Below are 19,576 nucleotides of genomic sequence, written 5' to 3'. Positions count from 1 at the left end.
TAGCAGCATTAGCTAAGGCTTTTTTCTTTAATGAAGCTGGTGGATCATTGGGAAAGAATTTCATCACCTTTTAATGAAAAAATGAAAAGATTAGGGGAATCATAACTTTGTTTCTCAAATTTGGGAAAATGCCTCCCTTGGGGCGCCAAGTGGGCTCAGTTGGTGGCGTGTGCGACTCTTGATGTTGGGGTTGCGAGTGTAAGCCCCCCGTCGGATGTAGAGATGACAAAGACAAAATGCCTCGTTTGCCTGGGGATGCTTACTCATTGTCGTTTATTGGGGGACTGGAGATAGTTGTGGCCTTGAACAGTGTGCACTTCACGGCCTGGGTCACAGGATACAGGGCGCCAGCACTCACCTTGCTGCCCACTTGCTTGCAGGTTGGTGGCTGTGGCCCTGCTGTATCTGGAGCAAGAAGATGCTTTCTGGTGTCTTGTTACCATTGTGGAAGTGTTCATGCCTCGAGACTATTACACAAAGACACTGCTGGGGTCCCAGGTACGTCTGCAAACACCACACTTCAGTTGGCATTGGGGGGAGTTCAGGCTGGAGGGGGTCCTGTGCATGGCTTCAGCCACTGACCCCTGAGGCAGGGCCGCACACCCTGGGCCCAGCTGAGCATGAGTGGGAGGAACTGCTGACATTACATGGCCAAGAAGTGGACCAGCCCTGCAGCCCTGCTGTTCATGGTGGCTGTTCAGCTGTCCATACTGTTCCCCTCACCGGGCTCAGCTGTCCCCCCACTCCCCGCCAAGCTCAGCTGTCCACACTATACCCCCCTCCTGGGCTCAGCTGCCCTTCCCCTCCCCCCTGGGCTCAGCTGTCCCCATCCACCCCCCTCACCCCCCAGCTCAGCTGTTCCCTGGACACAGCCTGCCTGCCTGCCTGCCTGGGCAGCTAAGCTGCAGTCCAGGGATGCCTGGGAGCCTGGTGTGTTGGCTCAGGTTCTCCAAGAAGCTGAGGTAAGGCAGGAGATTTCTAAGGGGAGGCACCTGTGAAAGAGCAGGGGTTGGGGAGGCCAGGGGAACCCCCAGACCAGAGACAGGAAGGAGCCTTGGCTGAGATCGATCTCGGCAATGGTGCGGTGCTGAGGAATGTTTGGTCCGGCCAGCGGGGCGCCCTCCAGCCCCTGAGGGACATGCGCCTATGGGAGCGGGCTGTATCAGGACCCACAGTCACCCCCTGGCTAGGAGCAGCCGGAGGCCATGCTGGACTCAGGGCTGGCATGGGGGCGGCAGTCACCTCCTTGCAGATGTGAGGGTGCAGTCATGCCCACCATGGCTGGAGCCTAAAGCCAGGGTGATGAGACTCTGCCAGGAGAGCCCAGGGGCGTCCCCACATGGGCAGTCCTGGCTCTGCAGCAGCCCCTCAGGCCTAGGCCAGGGCTCCTTGCTCAAGGCCCTACGGTGGCCAGCAGAGGCCCTGACAGGAGACCACGTGTGTCAAGAGGGAATCGAAGGCAGTTCTCTCCCCCCCATTGCTCCTGCTTGGGGGTGGCTTCCTGACCTTGCCTCTAGACCACTGCACCATGAGCCGCATGGCTTCCCAGTTCCTGTCACCCGTGTGACCATGTCCCTCCATAGTAAACATTCAAGATGGGTTCTATTTACCTGGCTGGGCCCTGGATGTGTTCTGCTACACATCTGCATCTCTGCCATCAAAGGGGTCCTCATCACAACCTTACCGCCTGTCCCCCGACCCCGTCTGCCAGCCTGGACTCTCCTCATTCCTCTCCCTCGGCGTCCCCATGGTTAGGTTTCTGGTCATTGCCGCCTGCCTGGTGGCTCTCGTTCTGCCGCTGACCCCCGACCCCCATCAGGGCACCATCCCTTCCTGCATCACTGCATTGCCTGTGTCCCCCATCTGTGTCAGTCATGGGGTCCACCTTGTCCCCCACCGCCGGGTCCCCTGCTGGAAGCATCGGGTGCCCTGTGACAGAACTTGCTCATCAGTCTCGCCTCGTCCTCGGTGTGAAGCCGTGATGCCTCTCCCCAGGCCACTGTTCCCTCCGTGTCCCCTATGCTGCGTCCTGCCTTCCCAAGTCGACCTGAGGCCCGCTGCTGTTCCTGCTGCTCTGGCACGGGCCTCGGGGATGGCAGCTGTCTGACGGGATCCCGTCTGTGTGCTTGTCCTGCAGCTGGTTGGCAGTCGCGACTTCCATGTAGTATTGCTGGCACCCAGTGCAGCGAGTGGCTGAGCGTGCGTGGGCTCTCTGGCCAGGGCAGGGAGCTGGCATGAGTGTGTGCCAGCCCAGCCCGTGCCAGCAGCTGCACAAGACCATCCCAATGGAGGCATCATTATCCCCATTGTTCTCAGGAGAAAACTGGGTCAGAGACACTGAGCAGCTCGCCTGAGTGCCACCACTGAGGGCCTGGGCTGGGGTCTGGGCCTCGCCCACTGCCTCCTGGAATGCCACCGGATGATCACGGGAGGTCTTGGGTGCTGACTGGTTCTAGGAGAGGTCAGCTGTTCTCCCTTTGGTCATGTTACTTTGCTAAGTTACCTAGAGGCTTTTTTTTTTTTTTTTAAAGATGTTATGTATTTGAGAGAGAACAAATGCATGAGCGTGGGTGAGGTGCAGAGGGAGAAGCCGGATCCTGCTGAGCAGGGAGCCCCATGTGGGGCTCGATCCCAGAACCCCCGGGATCATGACCTGAGCTGAAGCCAGGTGCTCAGAGACTGAGCCCCCCAGGTGCCCCACTTAGAGGCTATTTTTGCCAGAAATATTCTGTAAACTAGGAAATGCGCAGCAGCGAGAAGAGGCAGCAGTCAACTGTCTGGTGGGAGGGAAGAGGTCAGTAAATAAAGTTCTGTGTGTCACAGATACGGGGGAGCTAATAGCTTTAGAGACTCAAAATCACTGATAGCCGTGTTTCAGAATAAGAAAGAAGCCTTCATCTGTCATGGAGCCAGGCCCTCCAGCCTGTGAGCCATGGAGCTGGGCCACCTCACTGCACAGCCCCTGCCTCAGTTTCCACATCTGGCAGATGAGCATCATACTCCCCTTTGATGGAGTGCTCGTGGTCGAATTCAGATGACACATTATGAGCTTATCCTAATGCTTAGATTGTAAAAACTTAGTAAAATTATCCTTATAGGCAGAAAGGAAAAGCTATTTTAAGTATGTGGGCTTAAGATAAAATTTGCATCATGTTGTTGCATGAACATAGTTGTAAACTCTAAGGAGACTGTTTCTCCCTGACTGTGGAAGGGTGCTCATACAGGAGAACACGGGAGATGTTCAGAAGAAACTGGAAGTCATGTCTTATCCAGGCAGCTCAGGACCACAGCTGGCATTTTGATGTATTTCCTTTTTGCTCTTTTTTTCTCCCCGATGCCTTGTTACGTGCTCAGGGTGGGGTGGTGGGACACTTCAACAGTGGATTGTGTGCTTGTCTGTTAAGTCTGTGAAGAGTGTTCATGATGATTCGTTTAAACCAGTTTAGGTCATTGAAACTTTGTCTCCTGTTCTAGTCAGAAAACAAATTGGTTAAAATGTAGGTCTCCAAGGTGATTTTTGTATTTTGTTTCTTTTATGCACTGAGAGGACTTTACAATTCTTTAGAATCATTTTTTTAAAAGATTTTATTTATTTATTTTGAGAGATGGGGGTGGGAGGGTGGGGGGGCAGAGACACAGGCAGAGGGAGAAGCAGGCTCCATGCAGGGAGCCTGATGTGGGACTCGATCCCAGATCTCCAGGATCACGCCCTGGGCTGAAGGTGGCACTAAACCCCTGAGCCACCTGGGCTGCTCTAGAATCATTTTTATAAAAAACTTTCTAGTTTTTTATTTTACCTTTTAAATTTTACAATTTCAACCAGTGATACCGACTTGAATCTAATCAGGCATTTTTGTTAAAAAGTCAAATACATTTTTGATAAGGCTTCCATACCTGTAAATAAGGAAAACTTCCAAAAAGGAGGAACAGTGGGCTTTTTTTAAAGTTTCAGGTTTTCCTAAAAACAAACAAACAAACAAAAAAAAAAAACAAAAACTTTTAAAGTGTCATTTTAGGGGCTCCTGGGCAGCTCGGTCAGCGTCCAAATCCATCTCCTCTCAGGTCATGAGTTCGAGTGCTGTGTTGGCTCCATGCTGGGTGTGGAGCTTACTTTTAAAAAATGTTATTTTACATGTTTATGTAGATTGTTTGTAGTTACTTTAGCATTTCGATGACCCCGAGAATCAGCGCACTTTTCATCCTGACCTGGCTCATGTGCAGTTGAGTGTGTGCCGGTGTCCCTAGGGCAGAGCCCGTGGAGCCAGTGTGACTTCACTCTTTCCTGCGGCCTCCAGCTGCTGCCCGGGGGTTCTGCTGACCTTTGCTCGCTGGCTGGCAGTGTGTGGTTCCCACATGGCCTTGGGGCTCATGGGGGCTAACAAGGGTCACATGCTTCCCGTCCTCCCCTATGGTGCCCCGCATGCGTGGCTTGCTGTCCTCAGCGGCTCCGTATCCACTCCCCACCCCTGGCCGCTCCTGGAGTGTCCTGTCTGGGTCTCCAGGGCCACAGCGATCCTGGGATCCTAGCCTCTTGGCACCGGCTGGGCTGGACCCCCTGGGCCACGGTGGGGCTGAAGTGCATGTCCAGCCACATCATTCCTGCTCAGAGCCCGACTGGCATCTTGTTGCTGGTGGTGGAGACACATGGAGTCGTGTTAGGTTGGCTCTAGCTGTCCTTTTGTTTTGGTTGAACAGAGGTGAACAGAGTAGAGGTGAAGCATCAAAGCGTCCTCATGTGCGACTGTGTGATTAGTGAAGCTTCTGTCCCTCTGTTGTGTGCACAGATGGGGCAGGGGCAGGTCCCAGTCCGAGGTCGGGCCCAAGTGGATCCCTGGCTTCTGCCTCCCCGGTGTCCTTGTCTGGGATCCATCCGTGGTTCTGAGAGTGCAACCCATGCCTCCTCACCAGGCCCCTGACCACAGCTGTCTCAGCAGCCCGGGCGTCTGGTTCCCCCACACGGTTTTTTGCTCCTCTGGGTGGAGGCGAGCTCGCTAGGAGCCTATGCTCAGCAGGGCTTTGTGTCCACATGAGGTGGAGGCAGGTGGTTTGCATGTGGCTCGTGGAACCCCCAGCACAGCCTGTGAGAGCCGGTGACAGGTGCCCTGGGCACCCCGTGGATAAGAGAGGTACCCAGGCCCATCTGAGCCCCTGACCCTGGGGCCCTTGCCCCCGTGCCGCCCCCACACCTGGGTGGCATCTAGGGGAAGCACCTGCTGGTGTTGCACCTCCTCTTGGGTCCAGGACTTGGTTTCTGCCCTCTTAGCCCTGAACTCACGTAGCAGCCTATTTCTTGAGCGTTTCAAGTATGGGAGTCAGTTTCAGGCCAAGGAGCCCTGGTGATAGTGGGCATGTGGGACAGCAGTGCCCAGGGCTCAGGTGGCATGCTCTGCGCCCCAGCAGACCCAACGCTTCCCTCTGTTTCCTTCCAGGTGGACCAGCGGGTGTTTAGAGACCTCATGAGCGAGAAGCTGCCCCGACTGCACGCACACCTGGACCAGTACAACGTGGATTACACCCTCATCACGTTCAACTGGTTTCTGGTGGTGTTTGTGGACAGTGTTGTCAGTGACATCCTCTTTAAGATATGGGACTCTTTCCTCTACGAGGGACCGAAGGTGGGTCTGCTCACCAGAGACACGTAAAGGTCACCATGGGCTGGAGTGACCCCTTGGTGTGCTGCCACGGGAGGGCCTGGGGCTCGGGAAGCCACTGCCCAGGCAGCCCTGAGCTTACAGATGTCCCCATGCTCTCACAGGTCATTTTCAGGTTTGCCCTGGCACTTTTCAAATACAAGGAAGAGGAGATCCTGAAATTGCAGGACTCGATGGCCATATTCAAGTATCTCCGTTACTTCACTCGAACAATCCTTGATGCCAGGTGAATCCTTGTGGGGGGCAGGGGGCAAGCAGTAGGGGTGCTTCACCTGCTTCCCGCTGTGCAAGTGAGGAGAGGAAAAGGCTGGGGACATCCGGTGGCCTCCACCAATGGGGTGGAATGGGGAGAATGGATTGTCCTTGATCCAATCAACACAACGTCCCATGGGCAGAGCAGCATCTGTGTGTTCATTGTTTCCTGGGTTTTCCTGGCGTGGTGAGCCCTCCCCCATGTGCCAAGGTGACAGAGGAGGCACAGCCTCTGACATGAACTGAGGGGGATGTACTGCCTGATGGTCTGGGTGCTGCCCTGGGGGAGGCCCGGGCCTGGGACAAGGCACGTGCAGGGGGAGGATGAGGTGGGCGGGGTGGGGAGGGGCACCTAGGAGAGGGTGCCCTGGGCTTGGAGCTGGAGCAGCAGCAGAGACGTGAGAGGTGATGTGTCTCAGGCCGTGGAAGTGGCTCACCTGGGTGGGATTGGGCCTCCACACAGGGGTGTTGGGAAGACAGGAGCATTGGCAGGGGGGAGGCCAGGGAGTCAGCATGGCCTGGGGCCTGAGGTGCCCCCAGTCATGGAATAGGAGACTGGAGGGCAGAGAAGTGCACCTGAGAAGACCCTGGCCTTGTGGCCAGGCACCAAGCATCAGGGGGTGCATCTCCCTGGCCACAGGGCATCACCTGTTTGGGTGATTGTCATGCATGTGCCCTGACTGTGGCTGGCAGCCACTATGGTCCCGCTTGCCCTCCCAGGGCTCCCACGGGGGCTCCCACGGACCTGCTGCTGGTTGGGTGGGGAGGTGGCGCTGCTTGGAGCCATGGGGGTCACAGTTCTCTGCTACTGGGTGCCGAGTGCAAGCCGCCTTCCCCGCACACGAGAGCACTCCTGCATCAGGCTCGCCCAGCCACATGAGAGTCACAGGTCCTTCCACTGAGAGATATCTGGGGCGTATAGATGCTTTCAGGGCGTGAGTGCAACACGTGAGGAGGCTGCTTTGTCTTAGGACGTAGGACGCCCATTCTGGACTGTGTAGAAATGAAACGGTTTATTGAAATTCTGTGGCTTTTGCTAAAGGTCTGCATTACTTATTGAGGTTTTTAATTTCCCTTTTATCATGAAATGCCTCTTGTGACTCCCTATATGGACGTCTCCATCCACTGACGTGTCACAACTTGCTTCAAACCCCAAAGGGCCCCCAGGAAGCCTAAGGGCACCTTTTGCTGTGGGGCAGCTTCCAGAGCACAGGGGAGGGTGAGCCAGCCATGGGAGGGCAGAGGGGAGGGCAGCTGGGGCTGAGGTCCCCAGGGAAGGGGATGCTGGGAAGAGGACTGGCTGGTGGAGGCCACACCTGACATCCTAAGAAGTCGTCACTGTTTTTAGGGCCTTTTGCTCAGGAAGTGGATTTTTAGGGTATTAATCAGGCACATTGACCTATCAGGAGCCATGACCTCAGCTTTGCCACACGACACCTGAGGGTAGCACTGGCTGGTGAGAGGCTGAATGTGAGTCCTGAGGTGATGCTTGAGAGCGTCCACCAACCTTGCCCAAGGTCTAAGCTGAGAGGGGCATGGCTGCAGGTCGAGGGCACCACTGGCCCCTCCAGCCTTGGCGGCAGCACCAACTTGTGAGCAGCTCCGGGGCAGCTGCCTTGCCCTTGGCTCCAGGACGCTGAAGTCTATGGGATGCCGGTTTGCAAACGCAGAGGCAGGTCGGGACCCCGGGATTTTAAAGCCGCCCAGCCCAGCGGTTGCCCAGCCCGGTGGTTGCCCATAACTGAGCAGTTCCGTGAGAGAGGAGGGGGAGGCTGCAGAGGCGAGTGTTTAGGAGATGGCGGGATAACAGGATTAAGCTGCTCTCGCGCAGGGTTCCTGGAGCTATTTGGCCCTAGCTGACTGTGGGACATCTGCTTGTCTCCTGAGCAGGGCTGCAGCACCCTTGCCCACCCCCTGCCCCCTGCCCGCGGGGCTGATGGGACTCTAACTTAGCACTTTCTGTGTCTGCCTCCTGTAGCAAAGCAATAGCCAGACACTAGGTGTGGGGTGCGTGGGCCCCAGTAAGTCTACACTGAGCTGGGCTCTGCTCACACTTGCCTTGTTCTCCCGCACCTGTGTTCTAGAACACTCTGGGAACTTGGAAGTGAGCCTTCCTGACCTTTGGCCTCATGTGGGGGCTGCTCTGGAGTCAGGCTCTCTGAGGGGTGGGTGTCTGAGAATCGCAGGCTGATGTCACACACCATAGAGCTTGCAGGAAGGCGGCTCCCACGGCTGGTGGCAGGAGGCCTGGGGCAAGGTTGTGTCTTGATGGCCTCCCCTGGGGGCTGGAGGGGAGAGTAGCCTCCGGGCTGGCCGAGTGGGAGTCGGGGGCTTGGTGCTGGAGGAACCGAATTCTGTTCCCCCGGGGGCCGGGCTGCCCCAGTTGGTGCTGGAACCCACAGTCAGGCTGTGGGACACCTTCTGGTTGTTCGTTCTGCCACCAGCCAGTGGCTGGGGGCAAGTTAGTGGGATTGGTGCCTGAGCTGTGGGTAGTGTGACAGCCATGGAGTGCGCATCCGTCTGTAGACCATGCCCGACCCTTGTGATGTGGTTGGTAGTGTGACAGCTGCCACCGGGCTGGCTTGGGCATCCGTTCCTTCCTGGTCAGTCCCAGGTTTTGTCCTAGTGCTCCCGGTGGCAGTGTGAGGAGCTCCACGCCCCAGGAGGTGGCTCTTCCATTATTCCAGCATCCAGATTGGGAATGAGAATCCAGTAAGGGAAGGAATTTTACCCACCCCACGACACACAAGCCAGCGCTCATGTCTAACCCGGCAGTGTTCAGGCCCCATCCTGTGTCTTGCCCTGCTGACCTCTGTCCCTGTCCTGTGTCCTGCCAGGAAGCTGATCAGCATCTCATTTGGGGACCTAAACCCATTCCCCCTGCGCCAGATCCGGAACCGGCGCGCCTACCACCTGGAGAAGGTCCGGCTGGAGCTGACGGAGCTGGAGGCCATCCGAGAGGACTTCCTGCGTGAACGGGACAGCAGCCCTGACAAGGGGGAGCTGGTCAGTGATGAAGAAGAGGACACCTGAGTGCTCCACCCATGACGCTGCTCTTCTTGCCTTTACAACCAAAGTGTGCCAAAAGGATGACCCACAGAGGCGTCTCTGCTCCTTTGAAAGCCCGAATGTAATGCCCATGGTTTCTGGAAATCTGCTGGGCAGATGTCCAAAGCCACCCTGCACTTTCTCCTTCCCACTTGGGGCACGGTCTGCTGTCGATGGCCATCTCCATGCCGTCACACGGTGCACACATCTCTGGCTCTTTGAGACTCTGTGGACACCGTCCTGCCAGGCAGGCCTACCCTTGGGGAGGCCTTGGTTGAGGGAAGGAGGAAGCTTTTCTGGGAACTCAGGGCAGTGGTATAGCTGCTGGGTGACACTGTTGGCTTTCTGGAGAACAGCTGGTGCCCTGGGGGTCCTCCACCTGCTGGATGGCCGGGAGGCTGGCTGCCAGGACCTTCGCTTGGGCATAGCTTTGTGCCTTGCCCCTGCGCTCTGGCAGCTGGCCTCCCGCCATCCCCAGGGTCAGCGTGGTGCTCCCTGTGGGTCACTGCTGCCTCCTGCAGGTCAGGCTGCCCATGCACTTCTACAGCCCGGAGCAGTTTTTGAAGCCCTGCAGAGGCTTTGCCCCAGGAAGGTTATTTTTGGCTCAGTCTCTCTGCAGACCATCCCTGATATGCATGTGGACATGAGAGTGTTTCCTGGCTCAGTGTTATTCAAATAGGAAAGAAATCATTTAAAGTAGATTTTTTTTTTTTTTACACTACCTGGAGAAATTGGAAGTAATCCCTAAACGTACTAGATGCAGCCTAAGTGTTGAGCGGAATTTGAGGAAGTGTGTTTTCCTAAGTACGGACATTCTCCTGTTACGGCCTGTTCAGCGGTATCCTGACTAGGCTGGCATCTCCGCACTCCCTTCTTGGCTTCTGGTAGCAGACACGCAGCGCCATTCTCACTGCCCTCCGTAGACCCCACTGGAGACCCCTGCCTGCCCAGCTCCCGCACTGCCGAGTGAGAGGACTACAGTGAGGATGCCCAGCAGGATCAGACTCTAGTTTATTTCTGATTTCCCCTGGAACTGACACATCCAGTTGTGGGGGCGGGGGGGGGGGGGAATGCTGCCTTTAGGAATGTCTGTGTCGCCCCCAAAAAGACCTATCTTAAAAGCATCTGGATTGGGCATGGTGCCTGCTGTGTGGCCAGAGCCATGGTTTCCTGGGTGGCCAGCAGCGCCGTGCAGGGGTCTCTAGGCAGTTGTTGAGGCCAGGCCGTGGCGTGAGAGCAGTGCGGTCGTTGGGGGAATGGACTGGGGCCACCCTCCTGGAGGCTGTGCACCCTCTGGGTGTCTCGAAGGCTGGAAGGGTGCGTGGTTGGGCCCAGACTTGGGACAGGATGCAGAACCACAGGGCATGGGTACCCCCTTCTGCTGTCTCCGTGGAGACTTCTTGCCTAGATGTCCGTACCGCAGGCAAGGGCAGCCCTCACCTTGCACAGGGATGGGTTTTTGTGTTTTATGGGCTGAACATTTCTTAATACCTTTGTATATTTTTCACTACAGTTTATATTTTTATAGACTATTTTTATCAAGGTTTTTCTAGGTTACATACATCTATTTTATACAACGAGCTCTCCCCTTGTGTTATGGCTGTGTGTGTGTGTGTGTGTGTGTGTGTGTGTGTGTGTGTGTGTCAGGCCAAGCAGCCTGAGTTGCTCTTCACTCTGCCCCGGCTTCAGTCCTGGGCTTGGTCAGTAGGGCCTCCTGTGCTGCCCATGGTCCTGCTAATGACAGCTGTCCCGTGGCAGCCAGGGCGCCAGGGCTGGACCGGGGGTGCTCTCCTACCACGTCGTATCCAATAGGAAGTATTCTAAGCAAAGAGCCAGTCCATTTTCTTTTTTTTTTTTAACCTAAATGTTTGTATTCTTGCACCCCCCCCACCCACACACACACTGTTGTCTTCCTGCACGTTGCCCAGGGCAGCCCCTGCAGGTGGGAGGTGGGTGCCCCCGGAGGGCCTGCATGGGGGGGGTGGCAGCTGTCTTCCCCTTAGGTCATGCAGCTTTTATACTTTGAGTTGTATTTTGGAACGGTCATACTAAAAAGCCAAATAAACTACTAATTTGTATATTCTGGTTTGAGATGCAGTTACACCAGCTCGTGACAGGACTCATCCCCAGGGCTCAGAGGGGGACAGGACCTCTTGGGGCCTCTGACCTGCACTAGCTGTTTGTAGGTCCCACTCTGGGTTTGCTCAGGGGTGCAGGGGCAGGATGCCTTAGTTGACTGGGGAGGTAGGGCCAAGCCGCAAGTGAACTGGGGGCCCGGGGGCTGAGCTGGGAGCTGGAGCACCCCCACACTCCCCCACCCACCCCCGCCAGCCGCAGCTGTGACATGCCTCGCCTGCATCTGGGCTCACCACTCAGGCCCAGCTGCCCTGGGGGACACCACCCCCTCACCCCCATCATTGGAAAAACACCCGAGAATGATTAAGACCAAATGTCTTTACATGGTGTGGGGGAGGGGGCTCCAGCCAGGATCCCAGAGCCAGCCTGGGGGCACCTGAGGTCACGGCCCCAGGGCAGAGGCCCCCCTCCCCCTTCCTTGTAAGGGCTGCTGCAGTGGACAGTGCGTGGGTCCCCAGGGCCTCCTCAGGCCACAGGACTGTTGCAAACACAGGAAGTCTGATGCCCCTGCCCGCCTCTCGCATGCCTCGGTGACTCACTTTCCTGAGTGACCTCAGACCCACCGTCTGTGCGTGAAGACACCATGGGGCCTGTCCAGTTGGAGGGCTCCAGGACAGCATGGCCAGACCCACTCGGAGCCTTGGCTTCTTGGGCCCGTAGAACACGTCAGTGAAGGGGTGTGGTGTGTGAGCAGAGAGCGGGTGAGCACCACTGCCCTCCATCCTTCTATGTGGGGACCAGTCTGGGCACAGGCGCTTCAGCCTCTGACATGTTTTGTCTCAGTGACCGCCACCTGCCCCACCCTCCACACACTCACCCAGCCACACGTGGCCATATGGCCTCACAACGTACACACTGCTCAGGGACCACCATGCACATTGCAGACCATGACTGGCACACATGGTGGAATGTGGCATCCCCTGCAGGTGCCCCCAGAGGCACCTGGGCCCCTCTGAACCTTGGTGTCCCCCATCTGGAGAAGGGAAGTCAACCCTCTAGGAGGAGGACTGGTGAGCGGGTTATAGAAGAGTCCTGTCTGAGGCTCGGGCCAGAGGTAAGGTCTGGGACCTGCACAGGCCACTCCCCAGGAGGGGCCTGGTCAGCCTGGTTGCGTGTGGCCCCTTCCCCAGCCGCCTCCCTCACTCTTGGGGCACCTCATACCCCTCTGCTGCCCGCTGTGTCCACAGGCTCCATGGACCCAGGTTGGGCAGGCGGGAAGGGGCTGTGGCAGGCAGGTGCAAGGTCACAGGTCAGTGTGGGGAGAGCCCAACACTTGAGGTGGCAGTGGGGGCAGGAACCACCTGTGACCAGCCCCGCTGTCTCTGAGCACAGAGCATGTGGCAAAACAGGACATGTAAAGGCCAGGAAGGCGGTGGCTGCCCATCTGCTCCAGTCCCTGGGGGTCGGTCACCAGCTCCACTGGCCACCCTCCTCCTCTCCTCTGATGCAGGTGTGTTAACGTGGGGGTGCCAGCCCCCTCCCCGTCTTCCCTGGGGGGCAGGCCCTGCTGGACACAGGAAGGGCCTGGCTGCTTGAGGTGGGATGTGACCCTGTCACCATGAAACCACTGGGCTCTGTGGCCCCGGAGTGGGGGGTGCAGGCTAAGTGGGGCCACTGCCCCCCCACCGGCCTCTGCCAAGCTGGATCCGCCCCACCTCTGCAGCTGCGGGAGCCACCAGACCTGTCCGGAGGTGCCCCGGGAGCATGTGAGGGCGGGCGGTTCAGGAGGATGGGGGGGGTGGCGGGCTCCAACCTGAAATTCTCCCGACGCAAGAGGAAGCCAGGCTGTACGCTGAAACTGTAGGTGCTCATTTATGTATAATAATAAAGGTTATGCAGACCATTAAAAAAATACCTTTTCTGGGGGAGGGGTCCCCGGCCTGCCACCAGCAGGCCAGGTTAGCACCTTTGGGGTGCAGCCCACAGTGGGGCATGAGGTCCGTGCGTCTGGGTGGGTTGGGTGGGGGGGGTCGGTCAGGGCAGCCCGGCTGGGGTGGGTCAGCGGCGGGCAATGCGCTGGTGGCCGCGGGAGGGGGCGCCGTGGCCCGGCGGGGGGCAGGAGCGGCAGCACTGGGTGCGGACGGCCGGCAGCTGGCAGCGGCCCAGCAGACGCAGGGTCTCACAGAAGCCGAACGACAGGCGGTCCCGCTCGCAGCCTGGTTTGGGGTGGGAGGGGCTCTCAGGACGGAGCTGGCACCAGCACCCCGTGGGGGCCACCCCCTGGGATCACACCGGCCGGCAGCCACCCCAGGGCCTCAGCACTCCAGAGGTCTCGGGAAGGGGGCGCTGGCAAGGCCGAGTCAGCGTTCCAGGGGGAAGGTTCTGAGACCCCCACCCCGACCCCACCTCCACCGCCACAGACCAGCCTGCAGGAGACTCGGCCCCCGACCCGACCCCCGCCGTCCCTGCCGTGCACCTGCCCTGCTGGACGCCCCCGACCGACCGCCCCCTCCCCCGGCCCCCCAAGCCCCCGGGTCATACTGAGCCTCAGCTTCCGCTCACAGACCCGAGTTCCAAGAGGCCAGGCCCTGAGGCCCAAAGAGAGAGGGTGTGACCCTGGGGGTAAAACCCGGCTCCCAAGGAGGACAGAGGAAGGCTGCGGGCTACGCTTGTCCACGGCGGGGCTTGGCCGGCCCTCCTGCCCTGTGCTGGTCGCAGCTATTTTGGGAAGTGGTTTGATTCCAGCCTCTTGGCCTCGCTCCCACTCCTGCTGACAGCCCCCAGCTGCCTCTAGTGGGCGTCCCGGGGGAGGAGGACAGGAAAGCCCGCGGACCCGGGGCCCCGCAGAGGGCACGAGGCAGCAGGCTGGGTCCTCCACTCGGGCTCCGGGCAGCAGCTGTACATCTGCACACCCGCATCCTGTGTGCACCGTGTGACCTCGGGCGAGCCTCTTAACCCGGGGGGAGGGGGTTCCCTCTGTCAATAACGCCCACCTCCACAAGCGGATGTGGGCCACGCTAGGTCAGCTGCCTCACCGGGCTGACCGCACGCCCTGGAGTTTCCAGGCTTTCTAAATGTCTTGCCACAAACCATCAAAACATCCCCGAGCTTCAGGATCTTGGCGCCCACGTCACCCCCGAGCTGGCCTCCACCCCCAACTTCTCACTTGGGTAGGGTTGGCTGGTGGCTCAGCCACCGGACCACCCCTCCATCCACCTGACCTCCGGAGACCCGGCCTCCATTCTACCCTCTCCCCGCCATGGGTCCCCCTCCCCGAGCCCAGGTGAGAGGCAGGAAGGAGCCTTGGCGGCCTCTTTGCCCTGGGCTGTGTGCGGCAGGGGCAGGGTGGGTGGCACCTCCACTGGGCCCTGAGGCCACAGGATTGGAGGAGGCTGGGCTGCCAAGGAGCCAGCCACTGTGGAGAAGGCAGCGAGGTCCCCGAGGCGCTGACCGCCAGCCCAAGGACCACAGACTGTCCTAGGGGCCCGGGGCAGATGGCTGAGACACACACAAGCTGCTCGGCTCCTTCCTGACCCCAGTCGACAGTGACCTGGCTTTAGCTCTCCCAGCCCCCTCCCTACCCATGGCTCTCAGCCCCTTTGTGCTCAAGGAAGCAGAGGCCCAGACAGGGACATGGAGCCCACGGCCACCCAGCTGGTGAGGGCGCCCAGGTGTGGCTTCAGGGCCAGCTTCCTGTGCTTAGCGCCCCGAGGGCAGCTGTGTCCACTGCCACCTCTGGCTCGGGCCCTTCCTCCAGGAGGACACAGCTGGCCAGGAAGCAGCTGGCCACAGGCAGCCAGCAGGACCCTGGAAGGGAGGCCGCTTCCTGCGGCTGCAGCACACACTCTGGGCACTCCTCCTCCTGCAGAGCTGGAGACGGAGGCGCACCCAGGCCTGGCCTCACTGGGCGGCTCACTGAGACCCGGGGGGACAAGGGGCTTGCTCGAGGTCACACGGCAACTGGGGGCCAAGTCTGCTGCCTCCCCTGTTTCTGCGCTAGAGAAGGCTGGCTGCCTGGGGGTGCCTGAGAGTGTCTGCAGGGTGCCTGGGGGGGTTCCTTGGGTGACTGCGGGTGCCTGGAGGTGTCTGCAGGGTGCCTGGGGGTATCTGGAGGGTGCCTAGGGGGTGCCTAGGGGTGTCTGGGAGTGTCTGCAGGGCAGGACACCCTCTGCTCTGGCCCTGACACAACCCAGCTTCTGCACAGCATCCAGCAGCCTCACAATCACTGATCACCCAGGGCAGCTGGCTCCTGTCTCCTGCCATCCCCCCTGCCCCGACCTCCAGCACTCACGTGGGGCCTCGCTGAGGTCACAGTCCTGGGTGCCGCATGGCCGGGAGCTCTCGGGCCAGGCCTCGTGGCTACACTGCTCACTGTCCTCCTCGGGCAGTCCAGTCTGGGTGTTGACACACCTGACCAGGCGCCGCTGCACACCACCACCACAGGGGGCCGAGCACTGTGTATGTGTGGGGGAGAGGTTAGGGCCCCCTGTGGCCAGGGGAATGGGCACCCCAGAGGCAGCTGCCGATGCCCTGGCCAGGAGCATGTCCAGTTCTGAGGCTTCTCGTCGCCCCCTGCCTCTCAGAGCCTACCAGGCTCACCTGCAGGAGCTGCACCCACCCCGAGGCCCAGGAGTGCCCGAGAGGCTGAGAGGACCTGCCACAGCCCCTGCAGATTCCTCAACCAGAGGCCCTCCAGCCTGAGTCAGGCTCTATTCTTAACAATTAGGATGTACTTTTTTTTAAAAAAAGCTCTAGAAGTAGGTTTAATCTCTGCCACATGGTGCCAGGCTCTGGGCTGGGTGCCTCACTGCGCTGCTCTATTCATTCCCACACCCCCGTCTTGCACATGAGAAACCAGAGGCCCAGCAAGGCCAGGCCACCTGCCCAGAGCCACTCAGCAGCCAGGGGGCAAGGACTGGGATTCCTGGACCTTGTAGCTCCAGCTACACAACCCAGGTGGCAGGAAGGCATCTTGCGCCCCCTGAGGGCTCGCTGCCCCCTCCTCCACCCTTTCTGTCACTCAAGCCTCTGCTGTTTCCTAAACCCTCAGATCTTTCCTTCCTGCCCCAGGACTTTGCACATGCTGTTCCCCTTGGACCTCTACTTCGAACCACCGAGTCCTGCAGGCCTCCCTGACATCCCAGCACCCACCCACTCCCTTTCAACCCCCTCTCCCCAGCAGGCCAAGGCTTCAGGAGTGTGGGGACCTTGTCTGGCCATCACCCACATCTGCAGTGACCAGAGAGCCTGGCACATAGCACACAACGATGCCTTCTCGAGGGAACGGAGGACTTCCCAGTGGCCGCTGGGCCCGTCCCTGGTCCGCAGGCTTGCTCACCTGGCCCCAGGGCCCCACGACCCATTGCGTGCAGGGGTGCGTGTTGCAGGACCGCGTGCTGTTGGGTCTCAACGCCTCTTCGCAGAGGCCTGGCTCTGGGCAGGTCACCAGACGCTCCTGCTGGCCACCACCACAAGCCTCGGAGCACTGGAAGAGCAGGATGGACAGAGAAAGGGGTCGGGGTACTGCCGGGGTCTGAGGACAGCCCCCCACCTTGTCCCAGGGCCCCCAGGCCTCACCTCCCTCCAGGAAGAGATGTACCAGCTGAGGCAGGGCTGCACCCCACAGGGGCGGCGGGTGGGCGGCATGGGGGGCCCTGGCTGGCAGTGGAAGGGCCGCAGTGGCCGGAGGTCTTGTGTGTCCACACACTGCACGTCACGCACTGAGGAGCCTCCCCCGCAGCCACGCGAGCACTGCAGGGCAAGGAGTGCAGTGTGAGCAGACCCCGTGCACCTGCTCGCACATGGCCCTGCGAGGGGTGGCGGTGTGGGCATTGGACCCCCCACCCACCCCGGGGAGACCAGCCAGCTTCAGGCATGTAGCCAGGGTGGCCCCACGGGAACAGTCAGTGACAATGCCATCCCGAGGGGCATGGCAGGTACAAGGGAAAGGGCAAGGCCAGCAGCAGAGGTGCTAGGGGCAGGGCAGGCCAACCCGGGACAGGTGTGTGGACAGGACAAGCCCAGGACAGCAGCGCAGAGTCTGCCACCCAGCATGCAGTGGGCACTGGGCAGCCCAGCTTGCACCCCGAGGCTCACGCACCTTGCTCCAGTTGCCCGCGTGCCAGGCGGCACACGGCCTCAGGTGGCAGCGGCGGGCAGGCTGGGGGCGGCCGGCGGGGGCACAGTCCTCTTCGCGGCCAGAGCTGCAGCGGACGGACCTCCAGACAGCACCCAGGCCACAGGTGGTGGAGCACTGGGGGCCGGGCACAGGCCGTGAGGGCGGGCAGATCCCTGCGCCCCCCCCAGCCCTATGGCCGGGCTGCCAGCAATGCGGGGGGACCCGCTGGAGCCAGAACCTCACCTTACCCATCTGTGCAATGGGCCCCTCCACCCACCTCCCATGGAGACGGAAGACAAAACCTCAAACATCTCATGTCCTGGCTCACGGGGGACAGAGGTGGTGACCCAACCATCATGACCGGGCTCACTGCTCCCCAAAATCACCTAGGGAGAGTGACTGGACTCCTGGCTAAGCCCTGCCTGTCCCTCCCCAGCCCAGACAGAATTTCCATAGGAAGACACGGGTGGGCAGGGGGACACAGTTTCTGGCCATTAAGTTCACACACTCGCCGGTCCCTAAAGGAGCAGGGTGAGGCCACTGAGGAGGGGCCAGGCAGGGAGAGCCAGGCTGAGCCCAGGGGGCCCTACTGGGCCTGGGAGCCACAGAGGCGGCTTCCCCACCAGCAGGGTGTCAGGGGGCACCCTGTCCGGGAGTATGAGGGATGCGGCTCCTGGCCACCCTCCATTTCGTGCCACCCCACACCTTCCTGGTGGCCCGTCTCCTCATCTTAAGAAACTGAGGCTGACAGGGCGGATGGCCCCCTGGCACACAGAGGGCATCGCTGCTCCCAGCTCGGGCTGCAGGTTTCTGTACCCCGGGACCCCCATGGGCCATGTGCTGAAGAGGACACAGTGAGGTCCTGCTCTTCCCTGGCCCCTTACCTCACTCCAGCTCCCCACCTCCCAGCTGGCATTCTGGGCAGGCGGGGGGTCCTTGGCTGGGCTGGGGTCCACAGGCTGGGCCTTGGGGACTCTGCCATCGGCTGACCCATCCTGAGCTGGTGTGGGCTGTGGTGTGGGGCGGGCGGGCACTGGCTGGTCCTCAGGTCCTGGGCCCTGGGCTGTCGGAAGGAAGGTCCCTGGCAGGGCTGGGGTCCGCAGGTCCCACGGGGCTGCAGTGGTGGGAGTCCCCGGTTCCAGGGGGCTGTCCCCACCCCAGGTCTCAGGCAGAGTGTGGGGGGAAGGAGTAGAAGGGCGCCCCCCGACGGTGGGCCGTAGCTCAGTGTCCATAGGCCCCGGGCTGCCTTCCGGAGCTGGTTCCCAGGCCACTGTCCCCACGGTCCACAGGTGTCCCACATCAGGACTGGGGGAGGTGTGGCGAGTGTGGATGGAGGACCAAGGGGGTGACGTGGGGCGCCGTCCTTGGGGCAGGCCGGTTGCTCCACCGCCGAAGGCTTCCTCCTCGTCCTCAGAGAGCTCGTTGGTCCTCTGCCAGTATGGAGGGGGTGGCTGGCTCTGGTGGTCCTCCCCTCCTGGGAGCCTGTTGTGGCTTCCGGGGGAGGCAGGTGTGTCCTTGCCACTGACCCACACCGGGGGCTGGGGCAAGCTGGGGAGCCCCGAGTCTGGGGTCACTACGGGGGCATCTTCCTCAGGTAAGAAATTGCCCGGGGGGCTCCCAGGGGCCTGACCCAAGGGCGGGTGCGGAGACAGGCCAGACTGGCTGGGCCAAGGGGTGCCTGTGGGGGCCTCCACAGGTCGGCTCAGGGGTGGGGGTGTCCGATCCCCTGCACCTGTCAGGTTTGGGTCGGGATCCTCAAAGGGTCCGTAAGACAGGTCCTCGTGGAAGTTAATGAAATTGTAGTCATAGTAGAAATCGTCAACAAACACAGGCCCCGAGGGGCCCGACTCGGGGTCTTCCTCGATGGCGTTGCTCATGCTGGCCGGCTCGGGGGACGAGGTGAGCAGAGGGCGTGGGGCCAGGCGGGGGGGGATGAAGTCGATCTCATTGAAGAGCTCGCGGCTGGAGGAGCCGCTGCCCGAGCCTTCGGGGTCCAGGGCCCATGGACAGGGTGGCAGAGAACAGGCAGCCCCACTGGCCGGACGCAGGGCCTCATCGCAGGGGACGCTGGTGTCATTGGTGCAGAGGACACTTCGGTGCTGCGTGCCTTCCCCGCACGTCACCGAGCACTGCATAGGAGACCAGAGTGGAGCACTGCATAGGAGACCTGGTAGGGCACCTGCCACTGCCCGCTGTCAGAGGAGGAGGCCCAGCCGGCCCCCTCCGGCCCCCTCCGCCTCAAGGCCATGGCTTGTGGTGGTGGCTTGCCAGGGCACCATGGTCCTGAGGCTCTGGGGACAGAGGCTGGACCGGGACAGCCCTAGGCTCCCCTGGCCGTGCTGCTGGCAGCAAGGGCTCCCTGAAGGATGTCTCTAGCTCCCCGAAGCCCAAGGCTGCTGGGGGGGCTGGGGACTGGGGGTGGCCCTGTCCC

The 19,576-nt window shown here is 60.4% G+C and overlaps 2 protein-coding genes across 6 annotated transcripts in view; one reads left to right on the top strand and one right to left on the bottom strand.

The window, feature by feature from the left end:
* Window positions 1-11,029, top strand: part of TBC1D2B (TBC1 domain family member 2B) — a 63,203-nt gene extending 52,174 nt beyond the window's left edge. For 3 of the 5 annotated variants that reach the window (XM_072737508.1, XM_026002417.2, XM_072737509.1), the window contains 4 exons: window positions 381-498; window positions 5,430-5,615; window positions 5,756-5,877; window positions 8,741-11,029. In XM_072737508.1, the coding sequence (XP_072593609.1) occupies window positions 381-498; window positions 5,430-5,615; window positions 5,756-5,877; window positions 8,741-8,936 (622 nt within the window). In that variant the 3' untranslated portion in view covers window positions 8,937-11,029. The remainder of the gene's footprint in view (window positions 1-380; window positions 499-5,429; window positions 5,616-5,755; window positions 5,878-8,740) is intronic. The other 2 variants (XR_011997136.1, XM_072737510.1) reach the window with 2 other exon arrangements.
* A 1,857-nt stretch (window positions 11,030-12,886) lies between these two features.
* Window positions 12,887-19,576, bottom strand: part of ADAMTS7 (ADAM metallopeptidase with thrombospondin type 1 motif 7) — a 41,189-nt gene continuing 34,499 nt past the window's right edge. The window contains exons 19-24 of the mRNA XM_072737507.1: window positions 18,030-19,274; window positions 17,128-17,280; window positions 16,605-16,778; window positions 16,366-16,512; window positions 15,319-15,481; window positions 12,887-13,243 (exon numbers count right to left, since the gene is read on the bottom strand). Coding sequence (XP_072593608.1) covers window positions 13,086-13,243; window positions 15,319-15,481; window positions 16,366-16,512; window positions 16,605-16,778; window positions 17,128-17,280; window positions 18,030-19,274 — 2,040 coding nt within the window. The 3' untranslated portion in view covers window positions 12,887-13,085. The remainder of the gene's footprint in view (window positions 13,244-15,318; window positions 15,482-16,365; window positions 16,513-16,604; window positions 16,779-17,127; window positions 17,281-18,029; window positions 19,275-19,576) is intronic.

Source organism: Vulpes vulpes, chromosome 14 (genome assembly GCF_048418805.1).
Source record: "Vulpes vulpes isolate BD-2025 chromosome 14, VulVul3, whole genome shotgun sequence".
NCBI lineage: Eukaryota > Metazoa > Chordata > Mammalia > Carnivora > Canidae > Vulpes > Vulpes vulpes.
Note: the sequence above shows the minus strand (reverse complement) of the source record. Positions and strands in the feature narration are given on the sequence as shown.